General features: G+C 34.8%; 1 protein-coding gene across 1 annotated transcript; it reads right to left on the bottom strand.

Annotated features, from left to right (window-relative positions):
- Positions 1-99: 99 nt before the first annotated feature.
- LOC126629864 (polyadenylate-binding protein-interacting protein 11-like) lies at positions 100-3,560 on the bottom strand. The gene is made up of 11 exons (XM_050300007.1): positions 3,056-3,560; positions 2,307-2,933; positions 1,936-2,046; positions 1,795-1,839; positions 1,632-1,704; positions 1,423-1,535; positions 1,242-1,301; positions 1,110-1,157; positions 953-1,021; positions 519-580; positions 100-386 (listed from the first exon to the last, which is right to left on the bottom strand). Exons 2-11 carry the CDS (start codon positions 2,838-2,840, stop codon positions 329-331), a joined length of 1,173 nt encoding a protein of 390 aa, XP_050155964.1. The 5' UTR covers positions 2,841-2,933; positions 3,056-3,560; the 3' UTR covers positions 100-328.
- Between the last annotated feature and the right edge of the window lie 8,958 nt (positions 3,561-12,518).

Here is a 12,518-nt window from a genome sequence, read left to right on the forward strand (position 1 = left end):
AAAGAGCACCTAGAAAAGTTACGACCGGCGAGCTCTTACGAGTTTCCGGTCGTGAGAAGCATCATAAGCATTTGAGAATTTCAGGACTATGCCTCTAGATTTCATAACAAAGTAAAAATTAAACCATTAAACTCCTCAGAAATCCATCCAACTCTACAAGTTTGAAATAAACCCACAGATAACCCCGTGTAGCTCCCAACGATACCTTAACAGTAACCTAGACAAAAGCACAGATAAACACGATATGCCGAAATACAAGTCTCTGTGTATGCTTACGGTTGATATATCTATCAGCAGCAGATTAGTCAAGGAAACATGCAAAGGTGGTTCACTGCGATGGAGAACGAGGGGTACGGGGTCGAACTGGTGTCTTTGAGGGGCTTACCCTGCATGCATAATACATAAGAATGAATAGGATGTCCAAAGTAAATTGCTGCTAAAAGAAAATTTGAGGTGTGGGAGGTGGGGGATGTTGTGAGGAGATGTAACTTGTAAGCTAAACATTCTGCCAAACTGACCTTATCGGTAGCGATCCCAAAACCACACCACTACAGTTAAGAGCTGCAATTGCGCTTTCAGCCTGCGAGAGTGAAAACACAGAGCACAACAGAAAGTATGAGTAGACTAATAGACAACCTTCAATCTAACCGCACTTCTTTAAACAACAGAAGGACCATTTCCTTGTTCAAAATAATTTATGATCTTCAAAATAGTTCACCAATTAAATCAAAATATTATTGGTGACGGTGATTTTGAACATATATATGTGCAACAACAGACCACATCAATGATTTGCAATCAATTTGGTGTTAGCCATGCCCATACAACTCCATTTCAGCATGTTTGGAGAGCAGATCGGATATGCATACACGCTCACAAAGCACAGAACAGAGTGAGGCCGATGAGTGCTAAAAAATCCAACTTACATATAGAAGGGCCACTAGATACTTACCACAGTAAATTCAACAAAAGCAATACGAGTGGAGTGCTGATAGTCTCCAAGCAGCCTCAGGCGCTGAACCTACACGAGCCAGAAAAAAGTCCATACGATAAGATTGCAATTTTAGAACAAGAAGTAATCAAAATTTGTCACAGAAAGAACTACCAACCTCTCCACAAAGTGATTCAAAAAAGAGTTTGACATCAGCTTGAGTAACCTGCACGAGTAAACAAATAAAATCAGGAAAAGGCACACCAGTTCTGGTCCTAGAACCCTAACGAGACTGGAAAGTTGAAATTACCTTCTTGTCAATATTCGTACAGTAAATAGTCCTTGAGCACATCTCACGCTCATCCTCAGACTAAATCATATAAACAGAAGAAACCCAAGTAAGAACAGGTAAAATCAGTGCAATTCAATGAATCACTTTTTAACACTCTTGGCAAAAATGTTGATGACAAGCGGTAAAATATGGTCCTCACCCTTGGCAAAAATGTTGGGTTAACCGGTGCAATTGCAGTTTTTGAAGGCAGCACCCTTACTGGGTAATAGCCAAGCATGGTTCCTGACAGAGTTAGAGCATTCCTTGCACCGTCTGCAAGGGTGGATAAAAAAGTTGATTCAGCACATCGAAATCATAACAAGACCCAGACTTATCAATGAACTAAAGTATGTCAGCTTTTGATATTACCTTCATCTGTGAACTCAATGAAGGCAAATCGAAGAATCGAATTTGGATCACCGCAGACACGACAGTCCACAACCTTTAGGAAGGAAAATTCAGATTATAATCCACCATTCTAGCATTATCTATGTTGAACCAGTACAAACAAGAAAACGAAAAACTTGGTTACCTGTCCACAGCCAAGAAAAAGAGCAGCCAGGTTCTCTTCAGTAACCTGATACAGAGTAAATTGAGTGTCAGTCATACAAAGATTAACATTGGCTGCATAAAATTTTAAAAATGTGGCAACAAACTACAATGCAACTATTACCTGTTGATCAATGTCAGATACATACACAGTCCTCCTAATCATCTCCTCCCTCTGAGCCAAATTCAATTTGTAATAGTTCTTACGCCGACCTTGACTATAACCATTCTTCTTCTGCAGACGAAGAAAAAGGAAACAAACAATAAGCAAAGCACAAATAAACAAAAATTGGTAGTTGATCAATGAAATTTCTAGATAACTAAAAGTCGAAAAAGAATAAAAAATTTCATATGAACCATCATCAAACACAAGGAAAAACAACCAGACAAAGGGAAAACAACACCACTTTGTTGGTCAATTAATTTCCTGCATTTTCTCAGCAACCAAACAGAAAAATTTAAACTTTGGTAAGGAAATGGAAGAACCTCACATACCTTCCTACCCATTAGTCCATTGGCATTGCCAGAGTTACTGTGCATTACAAAACCATTAGTATATCCATACCCACCAGCAAAATCGAAGCCGCCGTTGTTGTTGACAAGGGAAGGAGGCACAAACTCCTCAGCCATGGGATTCAACTTAGACAACAAGTCCGCCAAATCTCTCATATCACGGTTGTAATTCTCATCGCCTTCGCCATTCAACCTCTGATCAATCACATAACCATCAGACTTGGCCTCCTCCGTCTGATGGTTATCGACCCCCCCATTGGAATCAAACCCATTTGGGGTCTGACCCGATGGAGCTTTGTGATTGTTAGTGGCGACTGAGAAAGTTGTCACTTTCTCCTGCTCCTGAAACTTCCCCTCGACACTCTGATCGTCTCCGTTGGACTGTACATTGGACTCAGCACTCAGAGCAACAGAGGAATCGACTCTGGGTTTTGGGTTTCCGAGATCGTTCTGTGCATTCGGGTCCGACGACACTGCTGTGTTGTCGAAATTTGGTGCATTCTCAGCAACCGCCATGATCAAAGAACAGCAACCCCTTTATTCGATTCAAAGACTGGATTTTTAGACTTCTCGAAAATTTATCACACCAACAAAGACTAAATTGGATTTCTGCAAAATTGTTACCCAACACTACTGGTCATAAAAAATTTAAAAAAAAATTTAACACCTACGAAGAACAAAATTGAATTTGTAAACAGACCCAGATGATGAATTTCACAGGAAAAACTTACCCGGATTTTTCTAGTCCAACTCCATTGAAATGAAATCAAACCCACCTCAAGATCGCTTAAGTACAAGAGATTAAAAAGGCAAAAGCAACAAAAAGGGCAAAAAAAGCCTGCAAATTTGATAAGGAAATGGGTAATAAAAAACAGAGCACTACCTTTTTTTTTTTTTTCTTTCTTCTTATTCCCTCTTATTTATATTAAAAGATTATAAATTTCAGTGACGATGAAAGACTCGAGAGCGAGGGAGCAGAGAGAGGAATAAAGGGTGTTTGTTTTTGGTGCTTGGGATCGTCCGTTTTACGCAGAGGAGAGAGAGCGAAAGGGCACTGCCTTTTTGGACCTTCTCTTCTCTCACAACGTACCAAAATGTTGATGATGATGATGATGCAAAAATTTAGATGATTTGGAAAGAAAAATACCCACCAACCCAATTAACTTTTATTTTTTTTAATTTCCACAATAACCCATGTGTTTTCTTTTCCACACTTTCCCATTTATTTATACACAATTAAATATGTAAAAAATATATAATATTATATAGATAATGACATGCATCGAACATGTGTGACCTACATCCATGCGTTGAGATGGATTAGGGATAGCATATATGGAAATAAATTAAGTAGGGTTCATTTTACTTACCATATCAATAAAGTTTTGGATATGCATCCATCCCCACAATGTTTTTTGCATTTTTCTGGTCAGAAAAATAATTTTTTTAGTGAGGTTGTTTGTCACGTTATAATCCAAAATAAGTTGTCGACTTTAAATTTAAATTGCATCAACAATAAGTTTTAACCCGCTAAGTAGAGTTGGTCGTATGAATCCTAAAATACTAGTACGCTTGATTTTCTATATGCCTTTCCAACGAAATATTTAGCGCAAAATAGAGCCTACTAGTGTTCTAAAATTTATATAATGGACCGACTCAACCCCACTTATGATATAGTGCTTTGTTATTGTTGTTGGTGCAATTTAAATTTCAAGTCAACAACTTCTTTTCGATTATAACTAAAAACCTCACTCAAAAAAATTATTTTTTCTGACCAGAAAAATGCAAAAAAAAAATTTCCAAATAAAGAAATAAAAACGTAATTCCCATTTGGGGCGGTGATACAATTTTATTTATTTAGAAGTTATTTAATTATTATGTTTTAAGCATCTCACAAAAGTATAATTGTTTTATTTACGAAAAAAAATGGAGAAATCGAATACAGAAGCATGTTGGAGTTTTTTATGCTTGAAAGTTGAACGTTGACGAAGGAGGCATATGATTTGCTTTGGTTTTTGTTTTCGTAGGTGTTTGGTTTTTGTTTTCGTAGGTGATCAAAACAAACTTTGGATTGTTATCTGTTTTATTTTTTTGGAATAGAAAACAAATGAAAATTTGACCATGTCGCCTACCAATTTAAGTATTAGTTTTTCTGTTGTTGGAATTTAAAGTAGGGTAATAATATCTACATATCTATTTTTATTTCGTACATATTTTCTTAATTTTTTATCGTTGGATCTAATGAATAGAAAATTATCAATGGATAAAAATTAACGATAGTGTGAGAATAACACTTTCTTTTAAAGCATAGTTAACAAAGAAACCAATCCAGCTACAAATTATACGAGCTGTATAGTTAAAATAGGAACAAATAGTCGAACCTAGGATTTCGAACGTGTGAGTAAGTAGAACAATTGAGCTATAAATCTTTACCTAATTAGTTTATTTATCACAATTTTTGTGCATGTAAGTGTGTATAATATAATAAATAAACAATAACTACTATTGCTTAATTCAATTTCACAATTTTTCCAGACCAAAAAAAGAAGGATGATAAGATATAGTGGTTATGTTTGGGTATGGGAGTTCCAAGCCTCCACGCATGGAGATCAACTAATTAAGAAATGGACTATAAAATGTTAGATAAAGGAGATTAATCTCTCTCATGTCTTTGTTATGCTCATGGAGAGCATTTGTAATCCCCAATATCGAACAAATTATAGTTCATTTTTTCATAATTTGGTCTATCCTTCTTGGAATTTGGGAAATCTCTTATCCAAACATATGGGACGGTACCTGGACAAGCACTAGGTCGAGTCAGTATGTTGGAAAGGGTTGCGACTCCATCTGCCAAACGATCCGACCTACTCAAATTTCGATGTTTCAATAGTCGGCGACCATAACACATGATCCATTCCATCTTTCAAGAAGTTGATTAAACCAAATTGGATTATCATGTGACAACAACTCGGCACTGCAAGCTCGTTCCTGCTTCATTGTTTTATCTCTATAATTGTTCATAAAGAACCAAACAAAAGCATAAATTCAAATTGAAATTAAGCAACAAATAGATCAACCCTAGTGAATAGGTAAAATGTCTAGAAACATTTATTTAGCACAAGAAACAAGATAATTAGGTAAACAAACAACTAAATCGAGAGAGGAAAACTCCCAGAAAAAAAATCACAAATCATAAATACCTGAAGAGTGAAGACATGATAACTCGAAGAGTTTTGATAAACAAGGAAAATTCGAAAATAGACCTTGAGGAGGCGAGGAGGAGAGCAAACATCAACCCTAGATATAGGAGGAAAGGTGTTTGAGCATAGTGGTGGATATGAGACGAGATAAATTAGAGGCTATGTTTTAGGGTAAGAAGAGTAAATGTTATATTGTAAGGAGATGACCACTACAAGAATGCATACCTGATAGAAACACAATGCGTGTCGCACGATTCTAGAAATGAATATAACTTGTAAGCCGGTTATGTTCACGCGATTAACAAAAAGTGAAACTCATTATTCGAATTGTCAACAAATATTACTATAACCGTAACACCAACCTTGTTTTACTATATTAGGTTAAACTAGTTAAAATCGAATTAGACGAGTAATTTCGAACGTTTGCACAACCCTATCACAAGTGACACTTGATGTGAAGATTTTATGACAAAGGTATCATCTACGAAGGAGTGTGCCATAGGAAGTTTCTTAGCTCTTTGCCCAAACATGGGAAAATGTTTGCAAAAGTGCACCAAACACACTTCATTTCTTTCGATTAAAGAGAGAAAAATCTATAGAATGAATTCATAGAAGCCTTTATCTCAAATCTCCATAATTAATTTGACATCATAAAAGAGAAAACCATAATTTGCTTGGAGAAATTTTTTAATGTGCGGATAACACGGTCAAATACACCAAATATCATAACACAAGTTGTTCGATATATACTTACAAAAAAAATTTCACCAACTTGTATTATAACACATGAGTACCGCCCGTATTTCCGGCATACTACAAAAATTTCTCATTTGCTTGTTTGTCATACTTAAATGTTTCATGTGTTTATTACTTGGTGAAACAAATGGTTTTGTAATCAAGAAGTAATTATTCTACTTATATATATTATGGCATAATTTACAAAAAAATACATGTCGACAATTAGATGCTGTTTCGAATTCCCAGACAGAATACCAAGTTGGTGCCCGACCACCAAAAGAGAAAGAAAACAAAATATATATATCATCACAATGTTCCCAAATTTATTTTCCTAAACAATTACAAAAAAATATTGAAAAAAAAAACACACACACAACAAATAATATAATTTGCGTAATTTTAATAATTTTATTGAAATTGAAGGATAAAATTTCATCGATAATTGAAATAAACGCTCGATGGAAGAGGGCGGTTTCTGCAGGCAGTGGTCCTTCACTTTGTTGCTGGTAGTATTCAATGACAAGAAGATGAACTTTCAGTCATCATCCACCCCAATCGCCGAAACTTACAAATTTTGTCTTTATTTTTCGTTTTTCTAGGCAAAATATAGCAGCCACGAATTTGGATTCTCTCATTTTTCAGTTTCTCTCTCCCCCGTTCTCATCCTATTTGAAAATTCACGATTACGTTCCGTTTCCATGTTATATTGATTTTTTTTTATAGAGAGAAAAAAATAGAAAAGTGAGAGAGGAGGTGAACAGAAGGAAGAGATTTGGAGATGAAAAAATCCTACTCCAAGAATTACAAGATTAATCCGTCAATTCCTCCTGGCTCTTGAATTATGGGGTCATTTTTATTGCCTCCTAAACCATATTTTTTAAAGCTAATTTTCATATATTATTTTTAATTTGGCACACGTATTTTTTATTTAAGATAATCACATTATATAGTTCAAACAAAACAACAAACACAATTAAATAATGATCTTTAGAATAAGAGAATTAATAAGTGTTCCCTTTTCTTTTTCAGAAATAGTCATATTGCCCAATGTGGTCAAGTTTGCGCATTTCGTCCAATTTGCGGTCCATATATTTTCTAAGATAGAAGCCTCTTTTAAGATCATTTTGTCGTTTCAATTAACTCATCATCATGTATATGGTTATTATCATTCATTTTATTATTTTTTTAAAAAGATTCTTTACAGCAGTTCACTCTTCTGAGTATGGGGAAGACTCATAGAAATATTTTAATTTTTTCCTGATCATCGTGTGATTCACAAGCACCAAAAATCAAATCTAGAACACACCGTGTAAAATACAAACTTAAATTCGTTCTAACTATTTAGTCACCCGATGATAATTCTAACCGTGATTTTATTTGATTTTTTCAATGCAATAGTAAAAAACCATAAATATGCGCATAAGTAAAAAACAATGTGCAGTAATCACTTCTTTTTCTCGACAATAAAGCATGTTTAAAATGATGAGGATAGGGACTTCTTAAACATGTTTTGAATTTTATGATCCATCCATTTTCTTGCTAATTTGCGATCACAAAATCGACCATATTTGTTTCGGTGGTGGACCACACCAGATAATGATGGGGCTCTGCCAAGATTTCAGTTGCCCTAAATTTGTTCAAGGGTTACCTTATTGCCACGTAATCCAAAGTGTTCTTGTTTATTTCTTTAAGGCAATGAATCTGACCGTGACATCCAATTTAGTTGCCATGCTAGATGATTATCCACTCACGAAACAAAATTAACCAAAACTAGTCGAACCAAATCTTTTGGCTTTATTGACAAAACTTATAGATATTTATCGAGTCTTTATCAAATATAGCCAAAAATTAACTTTTAATTTTAAAAATGTTATTTTTTATAAAAACTTTTAAATATATCTAAAATTTTACTTAAATAGACACAAATACCCTCAAATTTAACAATTAAATAAATTAAGGGCTTTTTAGTTACGGTTTCCTCAAGCTCTGATCCAACTTCACCTTCGCTTTTACACTCCACCACCACAACCTTATCCCCTTCGACCTCCTCATCACCAACATTGAGCGCTGCCGCGGTTACTACCAGTGGGAGTAGCAGAATTTCAATCATGTCTTCAACGCCTTTTTTCTTACTAATATCATTTTTAGTTTTCAATATAAAAATAGTTTTTAAAGTTAATCCACATGTTGTTATATGATTGTATTTGTGAGACCCACGTGGCGCCACATCATCACACTAACAGAACAATTGACATATTTTTCACGAAAAAACTAAAATGATCACAATGGACAAATTCAAAGAAAGACTAAAATGATTTACGATAGATAAATTCAAGAACACTACTATTGATTATCATTAATTGTTAAGGACCAGATTAAGAAGTTATTTCAATGTCACGAATTATTTTAGCTAAAAAGTCTTTAATTTATTTGATTGTTAAATTTAAGGATATTTGTGTCTATTTAGATGGAATTTTCAATATATTTGAAAGATTTTATAAAAAGTGACATTTTTGAAATTAAGGGTTAATTTTTGGCTATTTTTGATAAATACTCATATGCATCCATATATCCTTCATGCACTTTCACGCTGGTTTATCGAAGGGTGTGTAGTGCTTTGGCTTAGGTGTTTACACCGTTACTTTCCATTTGTTTGTTTTTATTGGCACTATTGCATTTGGTCTATGTATTCCCATGAGCTACTTGTGTTTTGTGGAGGCGGTTTGTGTGGTGCTGTTGCAAAGGGACCCGGCTTCTCTGCCCCCCCACTTCCTATACATTCTCATCTCCTTCTATTTTGTGTGGTCACGGTTAAGCCACGTCAACATTTTATATTAATTTTTGTATAGAGATAATAAGACAAAAAGCAATAGTAATATAAAATGTTGACGTGGCTTAACCGTGATCGCATAAATAGGAGAGGATAGGAGTGTATGGGAAGTGGGAGGGCATAGAAGCCAAGTCCATTTCAAAGATGATGGAGCTCTGTGTTCATTCCTTCTTGGGAGCGTTGTTTGGTTGAATTTTAGGCTGAAGTGTGGTGGTGGATCTCTGATGCTATGGTAGCGGAAGGGGTTATAGATTACTTAGGGTTTTTTTTAAGGAAAACTAATGAAAATGACTTGAAAATCTTGAGTTTTAACGATAATGACAAAATAAAGAGTAAAGTGAATAGTATCATGATTGACTTTTTAGTGTAAAAATGTGATTTTTCGTTAAAGTGAACAGAATCGGGAGCTTTTCGTTAAAGTTCCATTTTTTTTGTTTGTGATGGGATCTAAAGCTGACTTTAGGCTCTATTTTGTGCGTTTTGAGGTTCACTTTTTACTCTTATGCTTAACTTGTCTCATATTTATACTTGTTCTTCGCTGGTATAAAATTTACCCTTTGACCGAAAAATAAAACTTATGCCTTTTAGGCCATCTCCAACCGATGACTGGCCAGATGGCTCGTTTTAACCCTCTGGCCCTCCAAGATCCTCCAATATATTAATATTTTAATGAACAGTACATTACCATATTTGCCTCCGTCTCCAACCGAGGGCCAGATGACTCGTTTTAGCCCTGTCACAAAAAATCGTCTCCAACCGAGGGCCATAAGGCCAAACATAATTTATTATTTAAAAACTACAACTTAAAATAAAATGAAACAAATTTTGTGAAATATAAGTTATAGGAAAAAATGGAATTTTAAAAAAATATGAAACAAATTTTGTAAAATAAAAGTTATAGGAAAAAATAGAAGTTATATGAAAAAATTTGTAAATAAAAAATAATAATAAAACTGTAAAAAAAAAAAAAATCAAATGCAATGGCTACTAGCCATTGCATTTGAATTTTTTCTTAATAAATCATGTCGATTATAACCAACAAGAATACATTGATATTATTTAGTATAAATGTATTACTGTCGGTTATAACCGACAATAATACATTTATATTAAGTAATATAATGTATTCCTGTCGGCTCTATAACCGACAGAAATAATAAAACATTAAAAAAAATGGCTAGCTCCGAGAGCCCTCCAGCCCTTTCTGATTCCGTGGGGCCCTCTCAGATTTCAGAGCCCTCTGGCCTAGCCCTTGGTTGGAGACGATTTTTGAGCTATTTTCGGCCCTCTGACCCTCTGGATCCTTCGGTTGAAGATGACCTTACTACCAATCATCTAATCAATTGCAACTATAAGCCAATTAACAAGTAACTAATCCACCCGAGTAGGAAAAGCCAGAGTGAATTTAGCAAACCAGTGATCTAATGTTGGAATTGGCAATGATCTTGGCAGCAAAATTTGATCTTTTTTATTTATCAAATTAACAATATTCATCGAAAAATCTTAATAAGAGTGTAAGACATGAATCTCAACATTAGTAAAATACGTACAACAACTGAAAAGCAAAACTAAAGCGAATAAAAACAGTACAAAAACTCGATTGTAGAGGTTTTAAGTGGTGTCCTTTTCAGACCATATCACATTCATGTTGAAAAATATTAAAGTCCCACTTCAGAGGCATAACAAAACTATATACAACTTAATTTGAGTTGTTCCACCACTAATTGCACTAATATTTTTTTGTGATAAACTCTCACACCTATTTACGAGTAGTTCTTTTATCGATCGAACTAACAAGTGATTTAGTTTAAAACAATATCAATGATGAATGAATTAGTAGTGGACTATTAAACCAGTTCTTTTATTGATCGAACTAGCAAGTGATTTAGTTTAAAACAACATTAGTGGTGAACTAATTAGTAGTGGACTATTAAACCGCCAGAAAGTTCATTCAGCAGCTAGCTAAGGAGTTGAAATCCTCTTTGAATCTATGTGTCTAGAGCAGCTGGATTCAGAAATTCGAGCCGTTTAAGAGAAAGATCTAGATCATTGAAAGATTTCATTTTTTGTGAGATGAGTTAGTGGGATAGGCTAATGAGGACTGCATAATTTAATTAAGTGGTCTGGATTTCTGAATTCAATTACTCTGAACACAGAAATCAAAAGAGAATCTCAACTTCTATCTGGGGATCCTTCTTGGGTTTAGCCAGCATATTGCAATTTCCCAATGCATGCAGTTTTAGGCTAATAGACAACAACTGAAAGTAGGCTGGTCAGGTGGCTTCTCTAGCAACAGTGTGCTTAAAATGGATCAAAGACTCCGATAGTTTCACGCATGGCTTCTGCATTGCACCATCAAAGCAAAACATCAAAGGGGTGTGATATCCACACACCCTATTTTACTTCTCACACACTTTTTTAATTTTTGGCCGTTGGATCGGATGAATTGAAGAAGATCAACAGACAGAAATTATTAAGGGGTGTGTGAGAAATAAAATGAGGTGTGTGGATAGCACACCCCAACATCAAAATGTAAATAAAAGGGGTTGTAATTTGTTGTTACCGACAAATATGTAAACAAGGGGGTCACTTTTCCTCGCACTCAGTCCCAAGTCTCAGTTATTTTCGAACTCAGTTTGCACTACAAGTAAAAGATGACTGCCATTGCAAAGGTTAATGAGAGGGTTGTGCTATCAACGCATTTATTTTGACTTCTTAAGCATTCATTTCATTTTTTTGCTATGGATCGAAAAAATATTCAGTCCGGTAGAACGTGGGTCTCCAAAATACGATGTCGTAGGTTCAAATCCCACACAGTGTGATTTCGGCTTCATCCCAAGCTTCCATTGTTGGGCTTTTTTTTTTTAATTTTCTTTTTAGGAGAATCCATTGTTGGGCTTTGTCATTATACCACTGTATATGTATTCTAACACGGGCCGGCGATGGCAAGCGCGGGAGTAAGAAACCTTTGAAGAAAATTAATGACAAAAAATTAACAAGGGTGTGTAGAAGGTAAAAATAGGTATGTGAATAGCACTATCATAGTGAATCCATGTAAAAATGATTCATGGAAAGGAACTGTTTGGTTTGAGGATCCAATGGTCAAGATTTCGGTGTATAGTACACACTAGAAACTTCTAATAAATAGCGAAAATTCTATTATGTTACAGGATATGACGTACTAGAAGAATGAAATATTAGATGTGCAATTAAGAATTCAATAACCAAGGATCCAATTGACCAAGAATTCCAGTGTATGCTATACGCTGGTGCATATTAAAAAATTTCTTTAAATAGCGAAATTTATGCTATACTTTGACGTAGACATACTCTGAATAAATGAATAGATAGACGTGCAACCAATGATTTTGGTTTATACTCTACACCGATACGGTGATATGCATGCAGGTCAAAAGTATTCCTCAT

Source organism: Malus sylvestris, chromosome 7 (genome assembly GCF_916048215.2).
Source record: "Malus sylvestris chromosome 7, drMalSylv7.2, whole genome shotgun sequence".
NCBI lineage: Eukaryota > Viridiplantae > Streptophyta > Magnoliopsida > Rosales > Rosaceae > Malus > Malus sylvestris.